Source organism: Manacus vitellinus, unplaced genomic scaffold, assembly GCF_001715985.3.
Source record: "Manacus vitellinus isolate BGI_N305 unplaced genomic scaffold, ASM171598v3 scaffold_29_pilon, whole genome shotgun sequence".
Taxonomy (NCBI): Eukaryota; Metazoa; Chordata; class Aves; order Passeriformes; family Pipridae; genus Manacus; species Manacus vitellinus.
In genome coordinates this window covers 8,600,654-8,622,587 of record NW_021940207.1, presented here as the reverse complement: position 1 = coordinate 8,622,587, position 21,934 = coordinate 8,600,654, and the positions used below count along the sequence as shown (strand labels likewise).

The following is a 21,934-nucleotide window of genomic DNA, read 5'->3' as shown; positions in this document are numbered from 1 at the left end:
TTCTGAGCATGATTTCCACATTGCTCCTCCCCAGGCTGCTGCCAAGAAATGCAGAGAGCACTGTGCATAAAACCCCTTAACCTGCATAGGAATCAATGCTGGAAAATTAAGATTTTAGTTTAAAAGTTAGAAAACTACATCTGCTTTGCAAACAAGTGTTGCTGTCGGTTCCACAGAGAAATGCTGTTTGCTTTGGTCAGTCAGGCAATCTGTGAAGTGGGGTTGCAGCACTGAGCTGCTGGATGTGAGCTGCCAGCACAGCCTCTTTGTACCTCTGTGCCTCCCTCTGGTCCTTTTGTCCCCTGCCCAGCTACCCATAAAGTCCTTGGAACAGATGCTGCTGCACTACTGAGCTGCACCATGGCCGTGTCTCTTGGCATTACATGTGGGAATCCATAATGGAAGAGAATGGTAATCTGCATTCCACTGCTGAAAGAAGCAATGGGGACTTCCAACAGGGACTGTGTATTCCATTAGTTTTCCTGCCCATGATTGCAAATTATCCAAAGTACTCTGGTCTGGTATTTCTATACAAGGAAAACAAGTACTTAAAGGGATTTTGGATTCTATTCCATCCATGTTGTTCTTATTAGTATTCAGGTTTTCCTAGTTTGAACAGATATTTCATATCTGCTTTTGACAAAAATGTTCTTCAACTTCTCAGTATTATTCTTTACTTGTAATCTGTTTCTGTTCCTCCACAGAAGATTATAGATTTGATTATAAACTTTCAGAGTAACAAATAACTGCATACAACAGACAGGCCAACAAAGACACTGTAACACTGTCTAACTGCTTCCAGTCTGCTCACTGTTTAGTCTCAAAATAGCTATTTGTTCAACCTTTTGCATATAGGCATGAAATAAATTAGACAGATATGCTCCTATTTACGCTGCTGGTGCCAGACTGAGCACTGCTGTATTGTCTGTCCTTTCATGGGAGAGATGAAAACTTACACTGTTTGCATGTGTACTTTACCACCACTAAATTAATTCCTACCTTCCTCCTCCCTAATTACCTTACAGAACTTATTAGTGACATTTACTAACTAGACAGTCATCAGTGTGAAAAGCATGGTGCTGTTTTACAGTTCTCTATAAGTCTTTGAAGAGTAAATCCAGCTCTTGTTCAAATCAATGATTCACTGACTTCCCTGTAAGGAAAATCAGGCCCTTAATCAGCAAGGAAGTGTCAGTCAGACTGTGCAGGACCCAAACCATCAAAAGCATGTAAATTATCAAAAAAGAGTTTCTATGTTTAGCCTGCCCCACCTGATAAATAATTAATAACTAGTTGGTGTATGATTTAATCTTAAAATATTTTATTAAGCACAGGTAATAATGCAGAAATCCATGTAATAAAAAACCTTTAGAGAAAAAGCGAAGTTAAAATCAGTTGCTATAAATATTGCACTTAGAATTTTTATTTTACATACACAACTCCTTAAAAAAATTGGACAATTATAAATTAACATCTTCCAAGTAACTGGAATTTGTATGTTTGAGATCAGATGGCTATGCTGCAAATCTTCAGCATTAAGACTCAGGAGGATCTGTTCTCGTCCTGTACCTGTAATGGATTTCACTTTGTGCCAGCTGTGCTTGGGTGGATGGGAGGGAAGGAAGGGTCAGCGTGGTCTTACTGTTGACAGTCAGTTGCATTTTCATGACTTACACTAAGTGAAAATTATTTTTCAAGACAGATGAGAGAATGCAGCTGTAGAGTTCAGTTTTAACACGTTTTGTTTTTCAAGGCATTTAGGATCTTTGAGTTCTTAGCCTTAAAACTCATGACAAAGCTGTTGGGAAAGACTTTGCCTCTACCATCTTCTTCTACTTGGCCCATGATGATGTAGTTTAAACCTACAAAGGACAGAATGAGATTACAAGACAGAAATCTGGGATGTCACTTGGTAAGTACAATTCCTTACCTGTGATCTCTGTTCATTTGCATTGGTTTTTTTCAATGCCTTCTCATATTTTTCCTTCTACCTAAAGCAAATACTTCCTTACCCATCCTTGCCATGCTTGTTATGCCATAAAGTACAGTTAGGCACAAATCAAGTAGATACACTGCTAACTAATATACAACAATCATTAAATATATAGGGGATAGTCATTAAATGTAGACTGTCAAAGAGTCTGAAAGGCATCAGAAGTGCAGCATAAATGCTGGATAATTTAGGCACCAACACCCAGAGTGGAATGTGTCTCATTCCTTTCAATATTTGCACACTTGCTCAGATTGTATGTTAGTGGCCATAAGAGATAGTGCACTTAAATCTTTGCATTCCCTTTTCCTCCCCAAAGACAGAAACATTTTCTAGATACATAGAGAGGCAGTCAGGCAAGCAAGGTGGACTCAATGTGTGACAGAACCTGGCTTTGGAGGAATCAAGTGGATTTGCATATTTTTATGGCTCAGAAGAGTTAGGGGTTTGCAAGGCCTTAGGCTAGAAGGATTTGTGTCATAGGGATATAAACAGGGAAGTTTAGATATTAAGTAAAGGCCATTAAATAATTCATAGATATTTAGGATGAGAAACACAAGTGTGTGGTTTGGAGCCAGCAGTCTGTGTAAAAGGAGACAGTTGGTTCCACCCAGGACATTATTATGTCTCCCAGTGTCTAGTTGCCAGATAACTACAGGCAAAAGCTAGTTTCTGATCGTGATTTTTCACTTTGTTACTGCCCATCTTGAATTAATATGCTTAAACAACAGTACTATCTGGAACACTACCAGGGGTTTTTTAATGCTTAATAAATTATTTTGAATGTTTCTTGCTATGGTTCCATTTATGTAAAAACAAAATCTATTTGAGCTTCATTTGAGAGAACCAAATCATATTTTACCTTGTATAACATGGCTTTTAAAGAAAAAAAAGGTTTTTCGAACTCCTTTGATCTAAGTAAGCCTGATCCTTTTTAAGTAAAACTGAAAAATGCAGCAGAAACCTGGATTACTGGTTATTTTTAGCTTAAATTGATTATTTTACTGATTATAGAAACAATTACTGTAATTTTACTAATTTTTGTGGCCATATTTCAAAAAGTAGTTTTCAAAATTGCTGTCTTTATTATAAAGACACAAAGCAGTTACTGTAATGTACTTACCTCTCCTGATGAGAGGACACTGCTTACATACAACAAGAATCTTGGCACTCATACTCTTGCCAGCTTGTTGAATTGCTAAATTCCCCTCCTTATAGACATTAATGATGGCTATTGTTGCATGCAGGCTGCCAGCCCGGGTTATCGTTGTGATTACAGTTCCAGTTATGACTAGGAAAAAAGATGTTTGATACATGTGATACATTTATATTTTAGACATTAAATTTTGTGGCATCATAAAACTTAGTAAATGTATTAGTCCCTAATAAGGAAATAATACTGGCAACAGGTACTAAAAACATTCATATCAGCTGTAATAAATAAACCACTACTGTCAAATTTTGGTGGCACCAAATATAAAATTGTTGTAAAATGTGCCAGTCTCTTGCAAGCCCAGTTCTTGGGTTTGATAATTTCAGTTAAACAGTAGGACTTTATCCTCCTTTAATGATGAATTTTAAAACATGGAGAAGTTGAATTGAAAGTGTTCTAGGCAGAAGCTGAATTGCCAGCTCTCTGACACTCCCAAATGAGTAGCAGGGAATAGTTCATGCCTTAGGAACTAGATTTTCATCTGTCTGAGGCCTGATGCTGATATAAATTTGTCAACTTCAGCTAAATGTAGATTACAGATTAGACATCATATCTCCCAAAGACTTCTCAGTATGAAAATAAAGATACTTTCTTTTCCGTGGGATGACCAGATTAACTCTTAAACCATCTTTGTTTATTAGAAGGAAATGGTAACTGGTATTATCTATTTGTTTTCTTCTCAGGTCACCTTTTGTAAATCAGATATTCTATCCTGGTATCAATTAGATCTTCAGTAATCAAGTATGTATAGCCAGATTTATTTACAAAACTGCATAATCCACATTTTGTGTTTGTAAATTTGCACATTATCTTTCTTTAATGCAGAGCTTTTAATTAAATAGGAGTGCTCAAGTTCAGTCAAAAAGAGACCCGTGGATGTTGAAATGCTGGGTATTGCAGCTATATTTCTAGAAACAATAAAAGTGAAATGCATGATGAAGGAAATGCTCTTATTTTCTAAATTCAGAAAGTCAGCAAATAAACTCAGAATGAATCGTAATCTACGAACAGCAGACTTCCTATTCTTACCTTAGGATATGCTTACATTCACAGTAGCATATCAAATATCTTTACTCTCAGTCCTGCCATGGAAAAGACTGAAAAATGTCAAGTATTTGATAAGAGGTGAGACAGGAGAATGTGATTTATTACCCTGATGGTAGAGGAAAAAACCAAGTTTTTTATAGTGTCATTTACCATCAGCCACAAGGGAGGTGTGGTCAGTAAGAGGAGACCATTTCTGGTTTGGGATTTTTTTCCTACCTGCTTCTTTTCGTCTTGGACCAGCCTGTACTGGTGGCAAAACAGGCTGGTGGTCAGGGGTGGTAAGGGGTCCCCTGACTCCATCCTGCCTCAGGGAACAGCTCCAGCCCTCCACTGCTGCTCTGGCAGCATCAGGCAAAGCTGCCCTCACACTCCTCAACCAGATTTCCTCAAATCTGATGGGGTTAGCAATATAAGTCAGAAGAATCTGGTTAAAGTGAATAAAACAAAGGGGGCGGGGGAAGTTTTCCCATCAAATTGTAAGGGAATTTATAGGGGATTAAAAAAAGTTTCCAGTATTAATAAGGGAAAATACCCTGATACATAACTGAGCAGCCCAGCAGTGACAATGCCATCCTAATGCACAGCAGACACTGCTTTTCCTGAGTGCCTTGTGTCTGTACATACAGCAGTGCATGTCAGCTTCCATGACTTCTTTTAAAAATACTTTGGAAGTGTATACAGTGAATTGTGGCACAGTCAGCAGGTGCAGCATAATGTATATGGGCTGGTTATGGACACATGAGCTGACAATACAGTAACTGAATCCACACTTCCCTGTGGTTGTCTTTTCAGATTGAGAAAGTGTGTTTGTCTCAGACATCTGTGCAGTGCCTATTTCAAAATATCTCCAAGAATGTATTGAGTGAAACACCAGATCCTAATGTCAGGTACACATAAGGTGGTGTAAAAATATAGCCTATTATATTAATGATAACTCAGAACTACATCTGGTAAAACTCCCTTGAGTCTAAAAACACAGTGCTGAGTGAATAGTTAAAAAGAAACTTCCTTACCAAAGTTGCTTGAACAATAATTGCTTTCCAGAGTCCCACTCCTTTTACACTTTTGCTGGCACAGGGCAACTGTAGGTTTCGCAACTTTTTGAAGAGAAGAAGTAAATTGAAATTGAAGTATTTGGTACAAGTGCAAAGCAGTATGTTTAAAAAAAAAGAGAAGAAAGATGAATAATCCTGATGTGTACATGAACACCACAGTAACAATATTCCTTTTCTCTGCCATCACCTCCAATGATCATCTTTTCAGGTGTCTCAGCTGTGTCTGTTCTAGTGACCTGATAGAATGGGGTGTTACAGAAAACTTACACATGATCACAGTGGGATCTTAAATATGTAACCAAGTGCTGTTGCCACACAGCCCTAGTAGTACACTTAAAATATCATAACATGATATTACAGTAATGCTTCTGAGGGAGGGGGTGGCTTTTATTGGAAATTACTGTACTGTGATGGAAGGGATCAGAGTTCAAATTCCTGACTTTTCTTTTTTTTTTCAGAATTTTTTACATAGCTTCTTGACATGCAGTACTGCATGGTTTTTATTCATGACAATTTGAAACACGTTTGAAGTATGTATTTAACATTAGGGATTGACGTTTCCTTTCTGAAATGGAATGCTTTGTTTATAAACAACATCCTTCTCCTACTTGGGTGGATATTAATGGTCTCTGTACTTTACTCAGCTGACCCTTTCTACATAACATGTTGGGATGCAGTACTTTCAGGTTTTTATGTCCTTTTCAAATTTGTTTGGAATTGGTCAGTGGCATCATAATTATTGGATGGAGGTGAGACAGATAGATTTAGAAAATGTATTTATAGCATTTACTTCTTCAGGTACTAATATTTTTATGTAAGATGGAGACTGAGGCAATTCTTTAAAGCACCTACTTAAGTTTAATATTTTATTCATGCCTGGAGTTCTGTGCAAGTTTGAACAGAGCTGATTTGCAAGATAATAAGTTAAATCTATTTGAACTGGACACTTCTGAATGCAAATGATTGCTCTGAAATCTAACTAAACTGTAGAGGTTTGGTTTGCTTTGGTTTGTTTTTAAGCTCAGAAATGCCTACATCATGCATAACTGATCAGACAGTGAAAGGACTTCTTGCTTCTGTCTGCCTGACAAGTGCTTCTGAAACATTCCCTCTGTTGTCCTCTCTCAGATGAGTCTGCATGTTTTTATTTTCCAACACTGATGTTGTCATAAAAATGATTTGGAGTTAATTGGTAAAGCTCACCTCTGTTCCCTTCAGCCAGGAGCAGCTCAGAGAGCGAAATGATGGCAAACCCTGAACACAGCACGAGGGAGAACTGACAGCCTGAGTTACTTGAGACCAGGTGTTTGAACTAACAACTGCATTAAAAAGTGCTTTATAGTGAAGAAGAGCTGAATTATTTATTGTCAGAGCAGCAGTCACATCAGAATGATTTACAGGTCATTATAATTTCATTTTTATAATGTTTATTTTCATCTATTTTAAATACCTTTCGTTAGCACTATTTAAACACCACAGCTTCTTGGTTTCCTGCTGTCCTCACTTTTGATGGATGCATTTTAAGTACAAATCAGGTTATGTCTTGCAAAAACATCATAAATAATTTGGTTTTCTGCTATAACTTTCTTGAATCTCTCACATTCAGGTTATAGAAATTCTAAGAATTTATCCCTTCAGTATCTCAGTAATGAGCTAGTTTTGGCAATACCTTCAAAAAAACCCTCCTCTGATCTTTCATATATGCTGTCTAGTCTAAAATATAAAAGGAAACTTATTTTTAGTGTGACATATTTCTTTATAAGTTCCAATCCCAGAATTTTTTAAAATAAAAATAATTCTAGGAGAGTGTCACATTGACAGGGTGTTGGCAGAATATGAAGAGGGCTCAGGTGGCTTCCATACCATACCAGTTTTGCTTGATGTTAATAACTATATGAAGAAAAATACAGTAAGATTTTTACAAATCAACTTCTATAGAAGAAAGAGTTCCTTTAAATAAAACTATTTCTTGAAATAGTTAGAACTTCTTATACAAAAGAAATTTGCTCATCCATTCTTCTAGTTAACTGTCCCAAATTTAGAAGAGACAGGAAGATTCTCTCAGGTGGAATGAGATACCATTACACTTAACTCTTGCCTGGATGGATTTCCTTTTAAAAACGTTAAGTAGATTCTCCCATGAGTATGTTAAGGTACTCTCTTGAGTCTATTAATTTTAATTAATTCCCTCAAGGTTTGAAATACTAACAAACCATAAAACTTTAATTTTTAATATACCTTCTATTACATAGTTCTATAACCCTCTCCTTGTCCTGGAATAATTAATTTTTCTAAGAAATTATATAAAGTCAGTAAAACTTACTTGAGGTAGCAGGGACTGTTGTGGTCGTAGGTGGAACTGTAGTTGTGGGTAACTTTTTTGGTCTAAATTTATAATGGCAAATAAAACCATCAGCTGTTAAGCTTAAATCAGACAAAAACTGAATGAGCAACTCATTTCTCTCAGACAGAATAGGCCTGAAATAGAAAAACAAAATAAAATATTTCCATTATTTTGAATGTCAAAGCCAAAAAGCATTAATAGCCTTCTTTAAGAAAAAAGAGAGTGCTTCTCTTTAATTACTGGTCTGAATGCAGTGGCTGCCTCCAAACTAATACTGAAAAGTACGTGGTTCTTTGCAGGTGTGTCACACACTGGTGTCTGTGAGGATGAAACTCGTTTTGATGAATCACCTAAAACTCTGATTCCTGAAGGTTATGCCAATACAGGTATCCTTAAATTCTTCTGTGTGAATTCATTGCAGACCTCACTTACATGGAGTGGAAGGGGCCAGACTGACACAGTGGGAAAATACATTGAAGAAGTCCTCAGTACGTAGGGGAGGTAAGTAAATGGGGTTTTTAAAATTTGTTGTTGTTTAATGAAAAACATGTTACACATTTGGAAGGACATAGGAAAATTTTTTCAATTTTGGGTTCTGTAACTCTTCAACAAAACCACCAAAAATAAAATGTTTTGGGTTGTTATTTCTGTGGGCTTACTTCTTGTCAATTATTGGATATTCATGACCAAGGCCTTGAAGAGCTAATGGAGTTACTTTCTTAGGATCTGAAATGTCATGGACAAGCACTGCTCAGTGTATTAACCTTCGATTCACAACTGCACAGTACCTTTTGTGACACTATGACTGCCTCTGGGTGTGGAGGTAGTGCAATAGGACTTCACTCAAAACTAGTGTATGGGAAAATGATATGGAATGCAAGTCTAGCCAAAGCAGCACTTCTCTCATTCCACAGACCTTATGTCAATATTCATTAATAATTAGTAACACAAATTTTTCAAGCACAGCCAGTTTTTGGAAAGAGAAGGAAAAATAAATATAGAGGCAAAAGAATCTTGGTGAGGAGAGAAAAAAATAGGAAGTGATTTTAAGTTGTAGTTTTACTAAAATGACTTGTGTTATTACTTCCCAGCAAGTCTAAGTTCATGAGCAGGACTTCTTCAAAACACTTAATCAGGCCTTTGAAGTAAAATGTTGTCATCATCTCCCATTTTTCTGGCAGATTTTCCCAAATCAGTTTACTCTGATGGCCAAGTGACACAAACAGTAAGTGCCTGGCTATCTGGGATTCTCTGGATTTCCAGCTGCCAAGGCAGTTGCACAGATCACTCTTTCCTTGCTGCAGCATTGGCACAGGCTGGGGACGCAGGAGGGCACTGATTATCAGCTGCCCAGGAGCTTTGTTCTGCTTCCTGAACACCACAACTACAAGGCCAAATCTGAAAAATCTGACCCAGTCTGTGTATCTTGTCTTTTTAAAAAGTGGCTGAGAGAGAAATAAGTCAGATAAAGTAAGGAGCCAAGGAGCCAGAGAGCTCAGCTGGATCCTTGTACTTCAGTATCTATAATCAAAACCTATATGAAGTGATGTTAATGTTCAGCTACCATTAGTATTGGTACTATACCAATATGAATAGCATTAGGATTAGTACTGGTGTTATTAGACAGTGGTCTAATGAGGGCTGTGGGACAGGAGAGAACACGGGTTGGAGCCAGGGCTAGTCACAGAGAGAGAAAAGAGAAAACCTAGAGAGAGAGAAGATACTAAGCAACTCCTAGAAGTTCAACTGGAGGCAGAAAATGTTGTTTAATTTAAAAAATAATAAAAATCTTTCAGAAGCCTAGTACAAAACTGTAACTACAGTTATGAATAGTGACTGTAGTACTGTGTTATGACACAGTGGTGGTGAAGTTCATAATTCAAGGCAGTTACTCACGCTGGGGGACTGTCTCCGCAGTACTTCCCAATCCTTTTGGCATCGTTGATCTCCCCACCATTAAACACTGCTACGTAGTCATATCTGCAGTAGTTGTCTCTTTCCACATCAAACTTCTCAAACTTTAACTCTATTACCTACAAGGAAAATGTGAATAACTCATTTATTGGTGCTTCTTTTAGTAAGTGACATCTTCATGTGAAGTACTATTTGATTTTTCTTTCCATAAGGGAAAGTCCTTAATGCACTTAATTGTAAAGTATTTTGATCCACATGACCTCTCCAACAAATAGTTCAGCACATGGCTCTACTATTCTGTAAAATATTTTCTTCTCAAATGTATGCAAGTAACTTCTGATAAAGTTATTTTTATGAGTGAATGATAACAGGATAGTAGGTGGTAGGTGTTACGTTGCTTTTAAAATAACTGTACAAGTATAAACCACAGAAAAGGGATGTAATTTCATCACTCAAGATATGCTAAAGAAAAAGCAAAGGCAAAGTTGGTAGAGCCATTTCACTGACTTCTTTAACAGCAGGGTTTGAATCACTGGTTGCCAATGCTGTGTACATTTGGTGCAGAATTAAAAAAGTTAGAAATTAAAATATTGATAGAAATAAAATTAACAAATAGTAAGACTAAAACCATGAGAAAGAAAGTAGTTAAAAGAATTGTGTCTCCATGTCAGATTTCCATAAATGTTGAGGCTTTACAAGTCATAAATGAGAACTAGTGTAACTCTGGTATTTCCAGTGCTGATGTTATTATCTCCAATGACTTGTTTGTATTGAATTTTTTACTTAAGGAAGAAAAACAATGGACAAGGAAACAGAAATTGAATCTACTACTGTGAAATGAAGCCCTGCAGAATGACTCTGTCAGTTATGTGTAGCAAGGAAGGGAAACACAACTTAACTGCTCCATGGAAACAGAGGTAATATATGCATTTAGGTTGCTTCTTTATATGAAGCACAACAGTATTTAAAACATCTTCCCATAAATAGCACAAATGAGGCTTGAATGACAACACTGAATTGTGTTGATTGTAAATATGCAGGATTTCTTTTTAAAGGTCTGTCTCAAACAAAGATGATATTAAAATTTCTAAGACTGTACAAATAAAAACGAGTAATTTGTACATGGCATACACTTGATTTGATTTAATAACATAGTAAAAATTATCTTGTTCTATATTCATTGTAATGGTAGCCTGTTATCACCTAATGTCTTAGTTTTGCTTGAATATGCTTTTGCACTATTCAGATGTTTAAGGCATAATTTTCCTTCCCATAAAGTCTGACTAGCCTTGGGGACTTGGTTTCAGAGATGACTAACAGGCTTGTTTCAAAACCCTCAGCATCATGATGAAAAAATGCCCTTTAAATGGAAGTACCCATATGAATAATATTCTGGTGATTAAAAAAGATGGTATAGAAAGAAGCAATGCAACTGGGAATAGAAATGCTAAATTCTTCCACAGCAGGCAAAACAGCATAATATCTAATTCACTATTGTTCATAAGTGCACTCTGCACTAATTACTATTTCATGATAGAATAGAAGCTCTTCATGATCAGGAGAAGCTCCTCCATCTTCTATAATATATAAATTATTGGTTTGTATTTGAAGAAGCAAGAGAACCTTGTTTTATTGCTCACGAGCTTATGAAATGGAGACAACAACACCTAAACTTCGACAAAGGGAAGACTGAGGAGCTTTTTATGTGCACTTGAAGAGAGATGCTTATTCACTACTTCCTCAAAAATTGCTTTTGTCACTGTCAAAATTCTGCCTTATTTGCATGCAACCAACCACTGCTGCAGTACATGACTAATATATATTTGGAAACAGGTAGATTTACAGAACAGGATCATCAAAAGACACGGGATATAATGCATATATTTTTACGCTTATATAGCCTTTCTTAAATCTTCTCTATGAGCTTAGTAGAAGTTCTTAGGCTTATCTAGAGACATTTGGAAAGAACCAAAGTAATCTGCAGTTTACAGATAAAGTTTTAAAAATAACTGCCTATCTATAGGATTGTTACATGACCTGTATCTAGCAAACAAGGAATGTGGATTAAAGAGGAGTACAGGAAAGACTAAGCTGAAATACTGCTTCAGTTCAAGGGAGAAACTATCTTGAGAAATGGAAAAGTATGAAAGATCAGAAGAATATATTTATCTGGGGCAGCTTTTTTTATTTTGAGGATTACAGTCATGAGTGGAAGATGAAGAGAAAAGTCATCTGTACATGTAAATGAATTTAAAAAGCTGGCTGTGGCAAGAAAAGCCACCTACCAAACATTCAGTCATTCTAGACCTCCTGCCAAGGTACAAAGCAGATGGCTCAGCAGCAACCAGAAAATGTGGATTGAGATTAGCCCTATAGCACAGGGAACACACTTGTGTTTGCCATGTGTGGCACACGAGCCCTCTCTGTCTGCTGTCACATCTTTTCACATCTTAATGAAGTGGTAACATATGCTCTCATGGCATCTGGCTAATCAAGCATGTTATAAGATGGAGCCTTCAACATAGGAAATAAAACAAACTTTATGAAATGTACATTGAAAATCTCTGTCCAGGACACAGCCAAATGTATTCCCTGTGGTGTAAGCAGAGTAACATAATTTCTGCTTTTAGTAAATTCAATCAGCTCTGCCTGGGAACCTCAATAACAAACTGCAGCAATGCCAGAAATGCTCAAACATTGTTTAAACGTAGCATTGGTCATCATCATGTTTGGTGCTGAGATGATCACCTGCCCTAACTTAATTTGCATAAAGCTTTGTGAATTAACAAAATTATCTTTAAAAAAACCCTGGTGTAAAAGCCTCACCAGTCACAGATGCTTTAATAGTGTTGATTTAGGGGAGTGTATCAGTGCAGGGCAGAGGATGTTCAGTGCTGAGGGAGCACAGGAGTTACTGGAGTGAGACAGGCGAGGATCTCTGGAGCGTAGCTGTGCCTGCACTCGCTGCACGGACCCGCCCCGAGGCTGCAGCCAGATGCCATTTCATGGCTCAGGGCAGCGCAGGCAGCGTGTCCCTGAGCCTGCTGCTGCTGGGATGGGAGTCCTTGCAGGCCATGGAAGCTGAGCCTTACCTGGTTCTTGGGGGCGACGATGTGCCAGGAGCAGGTCACTCCCGCGGGGTAGTCTCGCTCCGGCCAGTTGGGCGTTTGGAAGGACCCTGACGGCTTCTCCAGTCGTCCCCCACAGTACTGGTCCCCTGCAACACACACACCGAGCTGAGCAGAGCCCAACGGGGGAGCCACAGCCCGGGGAACGCCCTTGTGCTGCTGCAGGGCTCGGGGGAGATGGGTGGTTCTGGCTGCTTCTGCCATGGCCCCACCACAGGACATGGCTGAGCCCTTCAGCTCAGCTGGTGGCACCTCTGGGAAAACATACTGAATTAGGGGCACCACTGCCCTGGGGAGCCTGTTCAGTGCCCAACCACCCTCTGGATGAAGAACTTCTTTCTAATATCCAACCTAAACCTCTCCTGACACATTCCCTCAGGTCCTGTCACTGGTCACCACAGAGAAGAGATCAGTATCTGCCCTTCCTCTTCCCCTCACAAGGATGTTGTAACTGCAGTGAGGTCTCCCCTCAGTTATTGATGAGCTATTACCATTTTACTACTAGGCTCAGTTCTTCCACTACTCCTACAGTAGTCAGTCCTTCTCTTTACTGCTTTGATTAACTAAGATAGGTAAACAGCTATACTTTGCTATTTGCTAAGCAAGATAATGCATGAATATGTTGAGCAGCACAATCCCTAATACCTCTGCCATCACATCTTGTTAAGCATTAATGTGGCTCTCCATAGCGCTGCACAGTTATACAGCATGTACATAATAGTTAATTACCTCTTTCATGTGGTTCTGCTGCAGAAAACTTCGCAATGAATCCACTTCCAGCAGTATTGGCATCTGAAGTCATCTGCACCAACATTTTATTGCTGTTGGATACGAGGGCACCTGGTTTGACAGTGCCACAGAACCTGCCGATGCGCTGTCCATTGGCATGGCCGTTGTATATATCCACAAAATCATAGCGGCACAGGGTGTCGCTTTCCAGGTCTAAATATCGAAAAGAAAGAACCACCACTTTTCCCTCTGGGACCTGCAGAGAGACACAGAGAGAGAGAAAGTGAGAGGGAGGGAGAGGTGCATCTTGAGATGAGACTGATACCACATATCTATCAGATCCCACTGTTTGCCTAAGTGTTTTCATACCCTTCACTTCTTGCCAGGAAGCTCTTTTTGTCAATTATACTCCAGGCAAAGCAGTTTTTAGAGTAATTTGGACCAATCATAAATATAAAGCTCTAGCCATCTCTTGCCATCATCTTATTTCTGATCTGCAGTATCCTCTAGTCAGGCTCATGCAGTTAATTACAAACCATCACTGCCCAGTTCAGCTTGGTGTGTTTCTCTTATTTTCTGCTGAAGTACAGAATCAGCCCTGCAGCTCCCTGTCACCAAGCAAGGTGAGGATGAGATTAACATGAAAAAAAAATGGAACAAGCAATTTACCATTTTGAAATGGCCTCTCTTTCTGATTGTGTTACCAAGTTTCACAGTTTGAAGGATTTTTTTTTTTTAATTTATTGACACACACATTTGTAAATAAAATTAGAAACTTTATGGCTAACACTGTACAACCCTAATATTTAGTCATTGGAGTGGCTGCAGTGAAAAAATTATATTTGGAAAGACTATGTAAAACTATTAACAGAGAATTCAAAAGAACAAGAGAGTTTTGTTTTCTGGAACATCTGAAGAAACATAAGGCAGGGCAAATCTTCTTACATGTCTGCATCTGTGGACATTGCAAAAGAGGCAAGAGCACTCAGAAAGATGTAAATTAAGACAGCATAATAGTTTACAAGGAGGAGAACATTTCCAGGGATAGAGTTGCAAGCTTTTCAGAGAAAAAGCAGCATACTAAGAAGTGAAAATTATTCTAACAAAGCACTTAATGCTGTGTAACAGGACAGGAAAAAAGGAAACAGTATTTTACAGTATAGAGGGACCTTAGACAGGCAAGTGTAATTATCTGCATTCAATCCATAGCCTGGTAGAGTGGTTAGCTATTAAAATAATTGCAGCTGTTCTGCTTTACTGAGACACTACTATAATTTTCTGCTTTAAACACACTTAATGTATCTGCAGTAAGTTCATATTTAAGCCATGTTATTTAAGAGTTCATGAATTTTTTTCATTCCTTAACAGTGACTCATTTTAAAACACCACTTTGAGATAAACTACAACTAAATTGTTCTTATATGAAGTTGTCAAACAGCGTTTTAATATCATGAGTCTCAACAGTTAAAAATTACTTGTCAGGTCAGGTGTAGATGGAATTGCTGTAGATGGAAGTGACCACGTAACCCACAGCAGATAGTGATACAGGCAGCAGCTCTAGATGTAGTGAAAAATGTGCTGTAGATATGTTAAGGTGACTCATTCATGCAGCTGCTTTTACATCCAGTGCTGATACTGATCCTGCAGCAGGACAGACTTTTGCTTGAGCTGTTCTCAGCTGCCTGGGGCCCACTTGCACACTGGCTGACCAGCCCCACTGCAGTTCCTGTGGCTGGTTTCAGAGTGTTTTCCTTTAAGCTCAAAGTTCTCCCAAAAATTCAGTTCCCCTGTGCTGACGTACATCACTATTACTACATCAAAACCACAGAACTCCCCTCGTCTTGAATCTACTCCTTGAATCATTGCTCTCATAACCAAACCTCTTATCATTGCATTCACTTGTCTGGTCTGAATCAATAAGGAGCATTAAGGCATGGTCAGTTTAACAGAAAATGAGCTACAGTGAATTTGGTATTCCTGTCGGAAGACCTGAATATTATTTATGGTTATACTATGAACTATGTGTGACTGTACAAATCAGTTCAGAAATGCTGACTGTAAAGTTAGTCAGATAAAGTCAGATTTAGGTAGTTCAGTTACAGCAGCCTTTTTTCCAGCAGTTTGTATGTAAAATAACATATGCTCTTTTGGAGTGGAACACTCATTATTCATAAGGTCATACAGGATGCAAAAGAGGTGACCTTTAAAGGTTATCATGTTCTAAACCAGATTGAGCTGTTATGCCTACAGTTGAGATTGTCCAGCATTTTCCATTACAGTGTCTTGCAGCTTTGGCTACGAGTTACCCATCTTTAAGAGATTTCCCCTTTTCCTTCCTGTTTCTGGAAGTTGAGCAGAAGTTGCTCTGGCATATTAGATTAAACAGTTTTATCTAAAGAGATTTTCCCCTACTTTCTCAGCTTGAATTGCTTCTTTGAATATACCTGCTCCCTCCCAGTGTTTGAAGAAGGAAGTGGAAATGTGAGAGGTGGCTGGTTCTGGGGTAAGAAAAGGTCTTTTTGCTGTCCTTGTAGAAACACACTCAGATTTAGCCAAGAGGTTCCCCCTCAGTAATGCTGATGGTGCTCACTGACAGCTTTGTCCCAGTGCTCCTCAGCTCTCAGCAGCCTTGAGGCACTCAGTCCTACCCCTGGGTATTCCACCTCCTCATGCTGCCCCAAGTGGGACAGAGGGAACCAGGACATGGGATTGACCCTGCCCAGGAGGGAGAGGGGGCTGGCAAAGCTGCCAACTCCAAACTGCCAGTCAGCTGTTCACTCAAGCCTTAGGTTTTCTGTTTCGTGGTACAAGTAATTCTGTGCAGGGTTGTGTGCTTCCTTCTCCTCCCTCCACTACTGGCTATGCTTTACTACACAACATACACTATCTAATTATATTTCATTACAGTTTTTAATCTCTGTAGCTTCTGTTAGTTCAGTCTATTTGAACTTGGTCAAGACTGTTTCCCACAGATGTACTGACTTTCTAAGTTTTGTTTCACGGCAGTTTGTAAAAAGAAGTGTAGGAAAAACTCAGCCACATGATCATGAATGTTTAACAAGGAGCCTACTCCAGGTTTTAATTGTTAGAATAATCCTTGTCATGTTTAACTGAATTTGGGGAGGTAAGTAATTTAGAGAAATGGGTGGGGCCCTTAATCACAGTCACTGCTTACAGCCATTACTTTATAAAATAATGTACCTGCTTATTAAAATAATAGTTGTCATTCACAAAAATAACAAATTTGTTCCAGTATGGTAAATCAGTTAAAATTCTGTGGTCTGACTGGATGACAATCAGGAGTGCAGAGGATGGTGGTTCCATGTTCTGGCAGCAGCCACTCCAGTCTGCAGCTACTCCTGAGAAATCTCACTCTAAACACAGGCGTCTTTGCAAAACAGTACTTTTCTTTCATTTCTACCATTTGCTTTTTTAGATGTTGAAAAGTAATGTGCTAAAATCTGCCAGTGTTTATCCTAGGACATTTAAAATATTGTTCCATGAGAAACAGAGGGGAGAAAGCAAAGGCCAGCGTGACTCAGTATTGTTTACTTTGAGCCACCCGAGCCTGATGCAGTAAGATGATGGGATACCTCAGAGGAAGAACTGGAAGGAATTCCAGCTCTTAAAAGAAAGGGGGGGGGGAAAGAGGGAGAAGTCAAAGGAAGAATGATGTGATGCTTCCTCTGCAGGGTGTGCCTTATTTTTGTTTTATCCATCCAGCTGGTATCTTTGAACAATAGAGGCACTTTAGCTTCTGCCTCCCCTGGCACATATTCACTCTCTGCTTCCCTTCTTATTTTAACTCTATGAACTTCTTTAGCATCAAAAATTACGATGTTAAACTCATGTGAAGGATGCCTTACTCCTATTGAAAGCTAAGTGACTTTTAGAGGGAGTTTTTCTAGAGCATAATTCCCTAAAATCACCTGTGTAGATTACTAACTTCTTCAAAAGGGCATGATTATTTCATATATACAACCCCCCTCAAACTGACGTTGCTAGAGTGTCTTTGGTTATCATTCATTGCAGGTATTTCATATAATGTTAATCGAAGTTTAATTACATTTAAAGTAGTGAAGCTGTTTTTCTGAACACAAAGCCCTCTTCATCAAAATTACTTGGTTTAGATTATTTACTTTAAAAATAATCTTTTGGTGGGGAAAAACTCTTAAATGCCAACTTTTGTAAATATATTTTGCCTAATTTTTAAACCTGTGCTGTATATGGGTTTAATATATTTTGATACATGTTCAATACCAAATGTTTTGCCATAGCAGTCCTAGGTAGAGTTGAAAAATACATCAGCTACCTGCACACCAAATGTATTATTTCTCCCCACTGAGAATGAATGTGGAAATTATTTGGAGTTACATCCTGGGGAGAACCACAATTCCTGCCTAGTGGCTTATACTCTAGCTGCAATTTTAAAAAAATTGTATTAGCTTACTCTTCCTGACAGACACTAGATTCTGTTCATCTCTTTCTTTTGGCAATACAATCATGTGTAAAGATCTGTTCTCCACTGGGAGGGCAGTTTTACAATGATATGGGCAAATGAATGCTTAAAACATAGAAAAAATTATTTAAAATATTTCGCTCCCTCAGGGCAGATTCCCAACTTCCATGATAAGTAAATTTTTCAAACCTTGCTTATTGTCAGCAAACCTGCTGGAACACAGCTCCTGAACCTATAAAAACATAACCTTACATAACTCTGACAGTTTTCAGTATTATTGTTGCACATGAAGTTGTTGGAGTTTTATGGGAACTAAGCAGTCTGCCAGAAAAACACAGGAGAGCGGTCCAGATTTTTGGACTATGTGACACATTTATGTGAAGTGATGGCCAAGAAGGATTACAGTGTATTAAAAGTAAATGTATATGACATATTTGAGATAAAGCTATATACATTACTATAAGAAAGGAAATAGCTGTACAAATGACTTCTTAGCAAAGCCAGCTAAAAGCTGCTGGGTAGTCTGCCAAGGTTGTAATATAACCACAAGCATGTGCTGAACACTTCTTAGAGCTCTTAGAATAGAGAAGCTGTTTTCTTTAGCCAGCTGAAAAAGTCCCAGTCTCTTGAAATAACAGAACCATAATTGAGCTAGAGAGACTCTTCTAGCTTTAGCAAACCAGTTGGAAAGATTTCAGCTGATACCTGAATGCCACACTGCTTTATCTATATTACTCATAACATTTTCTACACCTATTTTCTTCTAAGGAATGAATTAGCTGTCATTCTGCCTCTCTGTGCATTTCTTCTGCAGCTGATGAGATCCTGTAGTTGAGAAAACAACAGCTTAATGCTTCTTGTGACCCAGATGCAAAGTGAATCAACGTCTCTTTCAGCCTTGCAGACTTGTCAGATCCTGCAATTCAGGAGGGTGTTCACAGCCCTCGGCTAAAACGGACAGGCAAAAAGTCTCAGTCACTTTCTGAGACGATGCTAAATGTGGAAGCCTAACAGTAACTGGAGAGTATTTCTTCATGGCAGTATAACTGGCTCTCTTACTTGGGTGCTATTGCAAGCTATTCTGAGCCTCGGCAGTATTTGATGAAAGGATTTGGTTGTTTAAATTCAGGCTAAGCAGCCCCTTGACTGTAACACTTTCCCTCAGTTTGATAAACCATCCTCTTTTTAAAAAGGGTACAGGCTTAATCTTGCAAGTTTTGTAGTCCTTGCTTTCCCTACATCCTTCCTGCACACTAGAAGACAGGGTGTTCTACACAGTTGATGGGGGAAGAAATCAACCTTGGCTTAGTGCACGATATTGTCTAACAGGGGTTAAATGAGGTGAAGGCACAAGCAAGCCTGGACTACTACAGGTGTGCAGCCCTTCTCTGGCTTTGGACGAGTTACAGAGGACAAGTAAGCAAGTGAAAGAATGGGAGTAAATGGCAGCACAGCAGAAAACTGGGATCAGGATGATCATGAAATGCCAGATGCCCCAAGAAAGCTCAAGTGCAGACATAGCTCTGCTACAGCTTTGTAGTAATGCTCCTCACCATGTCCAGGCTAACCTGGATGCTGGCACCTTGTTTACAACAGCCACATGAAGTCTGCAACGAAGCCACTCTGCATGGACTTTTTAAGTACAATCATTTGTTCTCTTCTCCCTCTACCCCCGGAATATAAAAGGCAGATCCATGGCATGCTTCAATAATTGCTTCTTCAGTGCTGCCTCCATTTGTAATCTAAGTTTTTGAATGGTAAAAACTTTATGCTGTTATGAACAAAATTATTATTTCCTTCCAGAATCAGTTTTGGACTTTTGAAGGTCTAATATCGAGTCATATGGGTAAACTAACTTTGGACATTTTTTCCCTTTCATTTAAGGCACGTGTGTATGATTCAAAATGCAATTTGCATCTGCTCTTCAGACTGTAAGGTGGGCCACGCTAATTGCTGTCACCTCAGCCCCTCCACAGCAGGAAGCAGGTTTATGAGCATACCCTGTGTTTCACATCATACTCTTCTGGATGAAGTCAGTCACAGATCAAAGGTAACCTCTAACTTGGCCCCAGTAATAATGCAACAGAAAGGTGCAGAAATCAACTATGCAACTTCACTGGGATCCTTCAGATAAAATGATTCAATTTACATCACTCATTTGGTACGAGAGTCATTTTAAACTGAACACTGTAAACAGATCAATGTCTCCTGCTTTGCGTCAGCATCTCTATAGTAGCAGGAAACAATTATCCTGTGACATCCTATTCTCCTGCCAACACCTAGGCTGTGATGCAGTCTTTGAAGTTGTCTTTAGTGAGCATGTCACACTTTTTTTTTTATGCTTTCTTATATTTTTCTATAGGCCTGAATATCATAAGAGGTCTTAGTGAACTGGGCCTGAAAAACAGAGAGGAAATTTTGTGGGCAGTTTCAGATGGTTTAATTTGTGCAGATGTGAGGAAAAGTAATCTTTCACTTACATCCCTTCTCTGAGTCTGTGGATAAGGACATCAAGCACTGAATGTTTAGTCCTATTTGTTTCATGGTATCTGTTGTCCATGAATATGATGTCTCTGCCCTGCAGTCTCATTTCAGCATCAAAGTATCCATCACACCACATGCTTTCATTTCACATGGTCATTTATAAACGTAACAGCACTTCCCTATTACTGTCAGGTTGCTGGATGACAGACTCCAGATGTCCTGCTGGCAGAACATTGCTAGTAGCACACTATGAGCAAACCTGCCTGAATTTTTTGGATTTGACAGAAACTTTTTCTATGTCTTCTTGTCAAGAAAACTTTTGTTTTCATTACCTCCACCCCAAACCTTTACTTCGATAGAACTCACTATTGCTTTCTGCAGTGACAGGAAGGGGAGATGTTTGCTTGCAAGTGTGTTAATTTAAAACAATTAGAGATGTATCTATGGAAGTCAATGAAAATTTGCTTCTGACATGAGGCAAGGCCCGTTCTATTTCAGCCACTAGTATCATGTTACATCAACCCTAAAAAGCTCCAGATAGTTGAGCTGCTCTCATTACTGCACACATGTTACCCCATATAAAACACTGGCATTAACAACAAATAGCTCTTCATTGTCTTCAGCTCTGATTTTGTGATATTAAAAATTCTTACTGTGATTTTCCAAGTACATTTGCTGTTTGGAGGGTAGACTCCAGGAAATCCTTCACTCCCAATAAACCCTGACTCTCCAGATACAACTCCTCCACATGTAAATGTAGGCCTGAGAACAATAGGAAAAATAGTCTTAATTTTTAAATGTATTTCATTTATTTTTTTGTATAATAGTCAACAGGCATGAACGGTCTCAAAAACATTTAAGTACTTAAAAATATTGCTAACATTAAACATATATTTCATGATTTACATAATTTGACTGTTGACACAGAATGTGCAACTTAACGCTCAAACTTAAGTGTAGGAAAAATTAACTCCTTGGGCCTTAATTCTGGATTTGCACAGACTGTTATCCTTCTCTCCTTCTTTACTTCATAAGAGCAGGGTGTGATACATCATTGCAAATTGCTATTATAATGAAAAAATAGTTATTAAAAAGTCATTAGTAATGACTTTTTACAATACATATAACAGTAGTTGAAGTAGCACAGTAATAAAAATAACTTTTCATTCCTTCCTATGCTTTGAATTTCGATGTTTTAGTCAAGTAATTCTCCGGTAGTTTTCTGTACCCCAGTAGCACAATCCACCCCGTGCACGATCCCCGCGGCCCGTCTGTGCTCAGGACACAGCTCAGGTGAGCTCAGGTGCCGGCTCCGGCCACGCTGCACGGACATACGAGGAGCCCGGGAAAACCTCCGTGTGGAACCACAGCCTTCCTGCCGAGGACACGAGGGTGAGCGAGTGCCCTGCCGAGCTTTAGACACGGGGGTGCCATACCGCGTTATGCCGCTGTGTTATACACGCTGCACACACCCTGCACGGCGCTGCGCTCGCAGCGGCCCCCGGTCCACGGGAAAAGCCCCTGCCCTGATGCGCTCACGGGCAGGGAAACACCCCAAGGACGCACGGCGG

General features: G+C 38.9%; 1 protein-coding gene across 1 annotated transcript; it reads right to left on the bottom strand.

Annotated features, from left to right (window-relative positions):
• Positions 1 to 1,342: 1,342 nt before the first annotated feature.
• PCOLCE2 (procollagen C-endopeptidase enhancer 2) lies at positions 1,343 to 21,797 on the bottom strand. Its single transcript, XM_029960746.1, has 9 exons — positions 21,691 to 21,797; positions 21,017 to 21,125; positions 13,421 to 13,676; positions 12,656 to 12,780; positions 9,546 to 9,682; positions 7,629 to 7,783; positions 5,264 to 5,347; positions 3,114 to 3,281; positions 1,343 to 1,862 (listed from the first exon to the last, which is right to left on the bottom strand). The coding sequence occupies exons 1-9, from the start codon at positions 21,795 to 21,797 to the stop codon at positions 1,732 to 1,734; spliced, it is 1,272 nt and encodes a 423-aa protein (XP_029816606.1). The 3' UTR covers positions 1,343 to 1,731.
• Between the last annotated feature and the right edge of the window lie 137 nt (positions 21,798 to 21,934).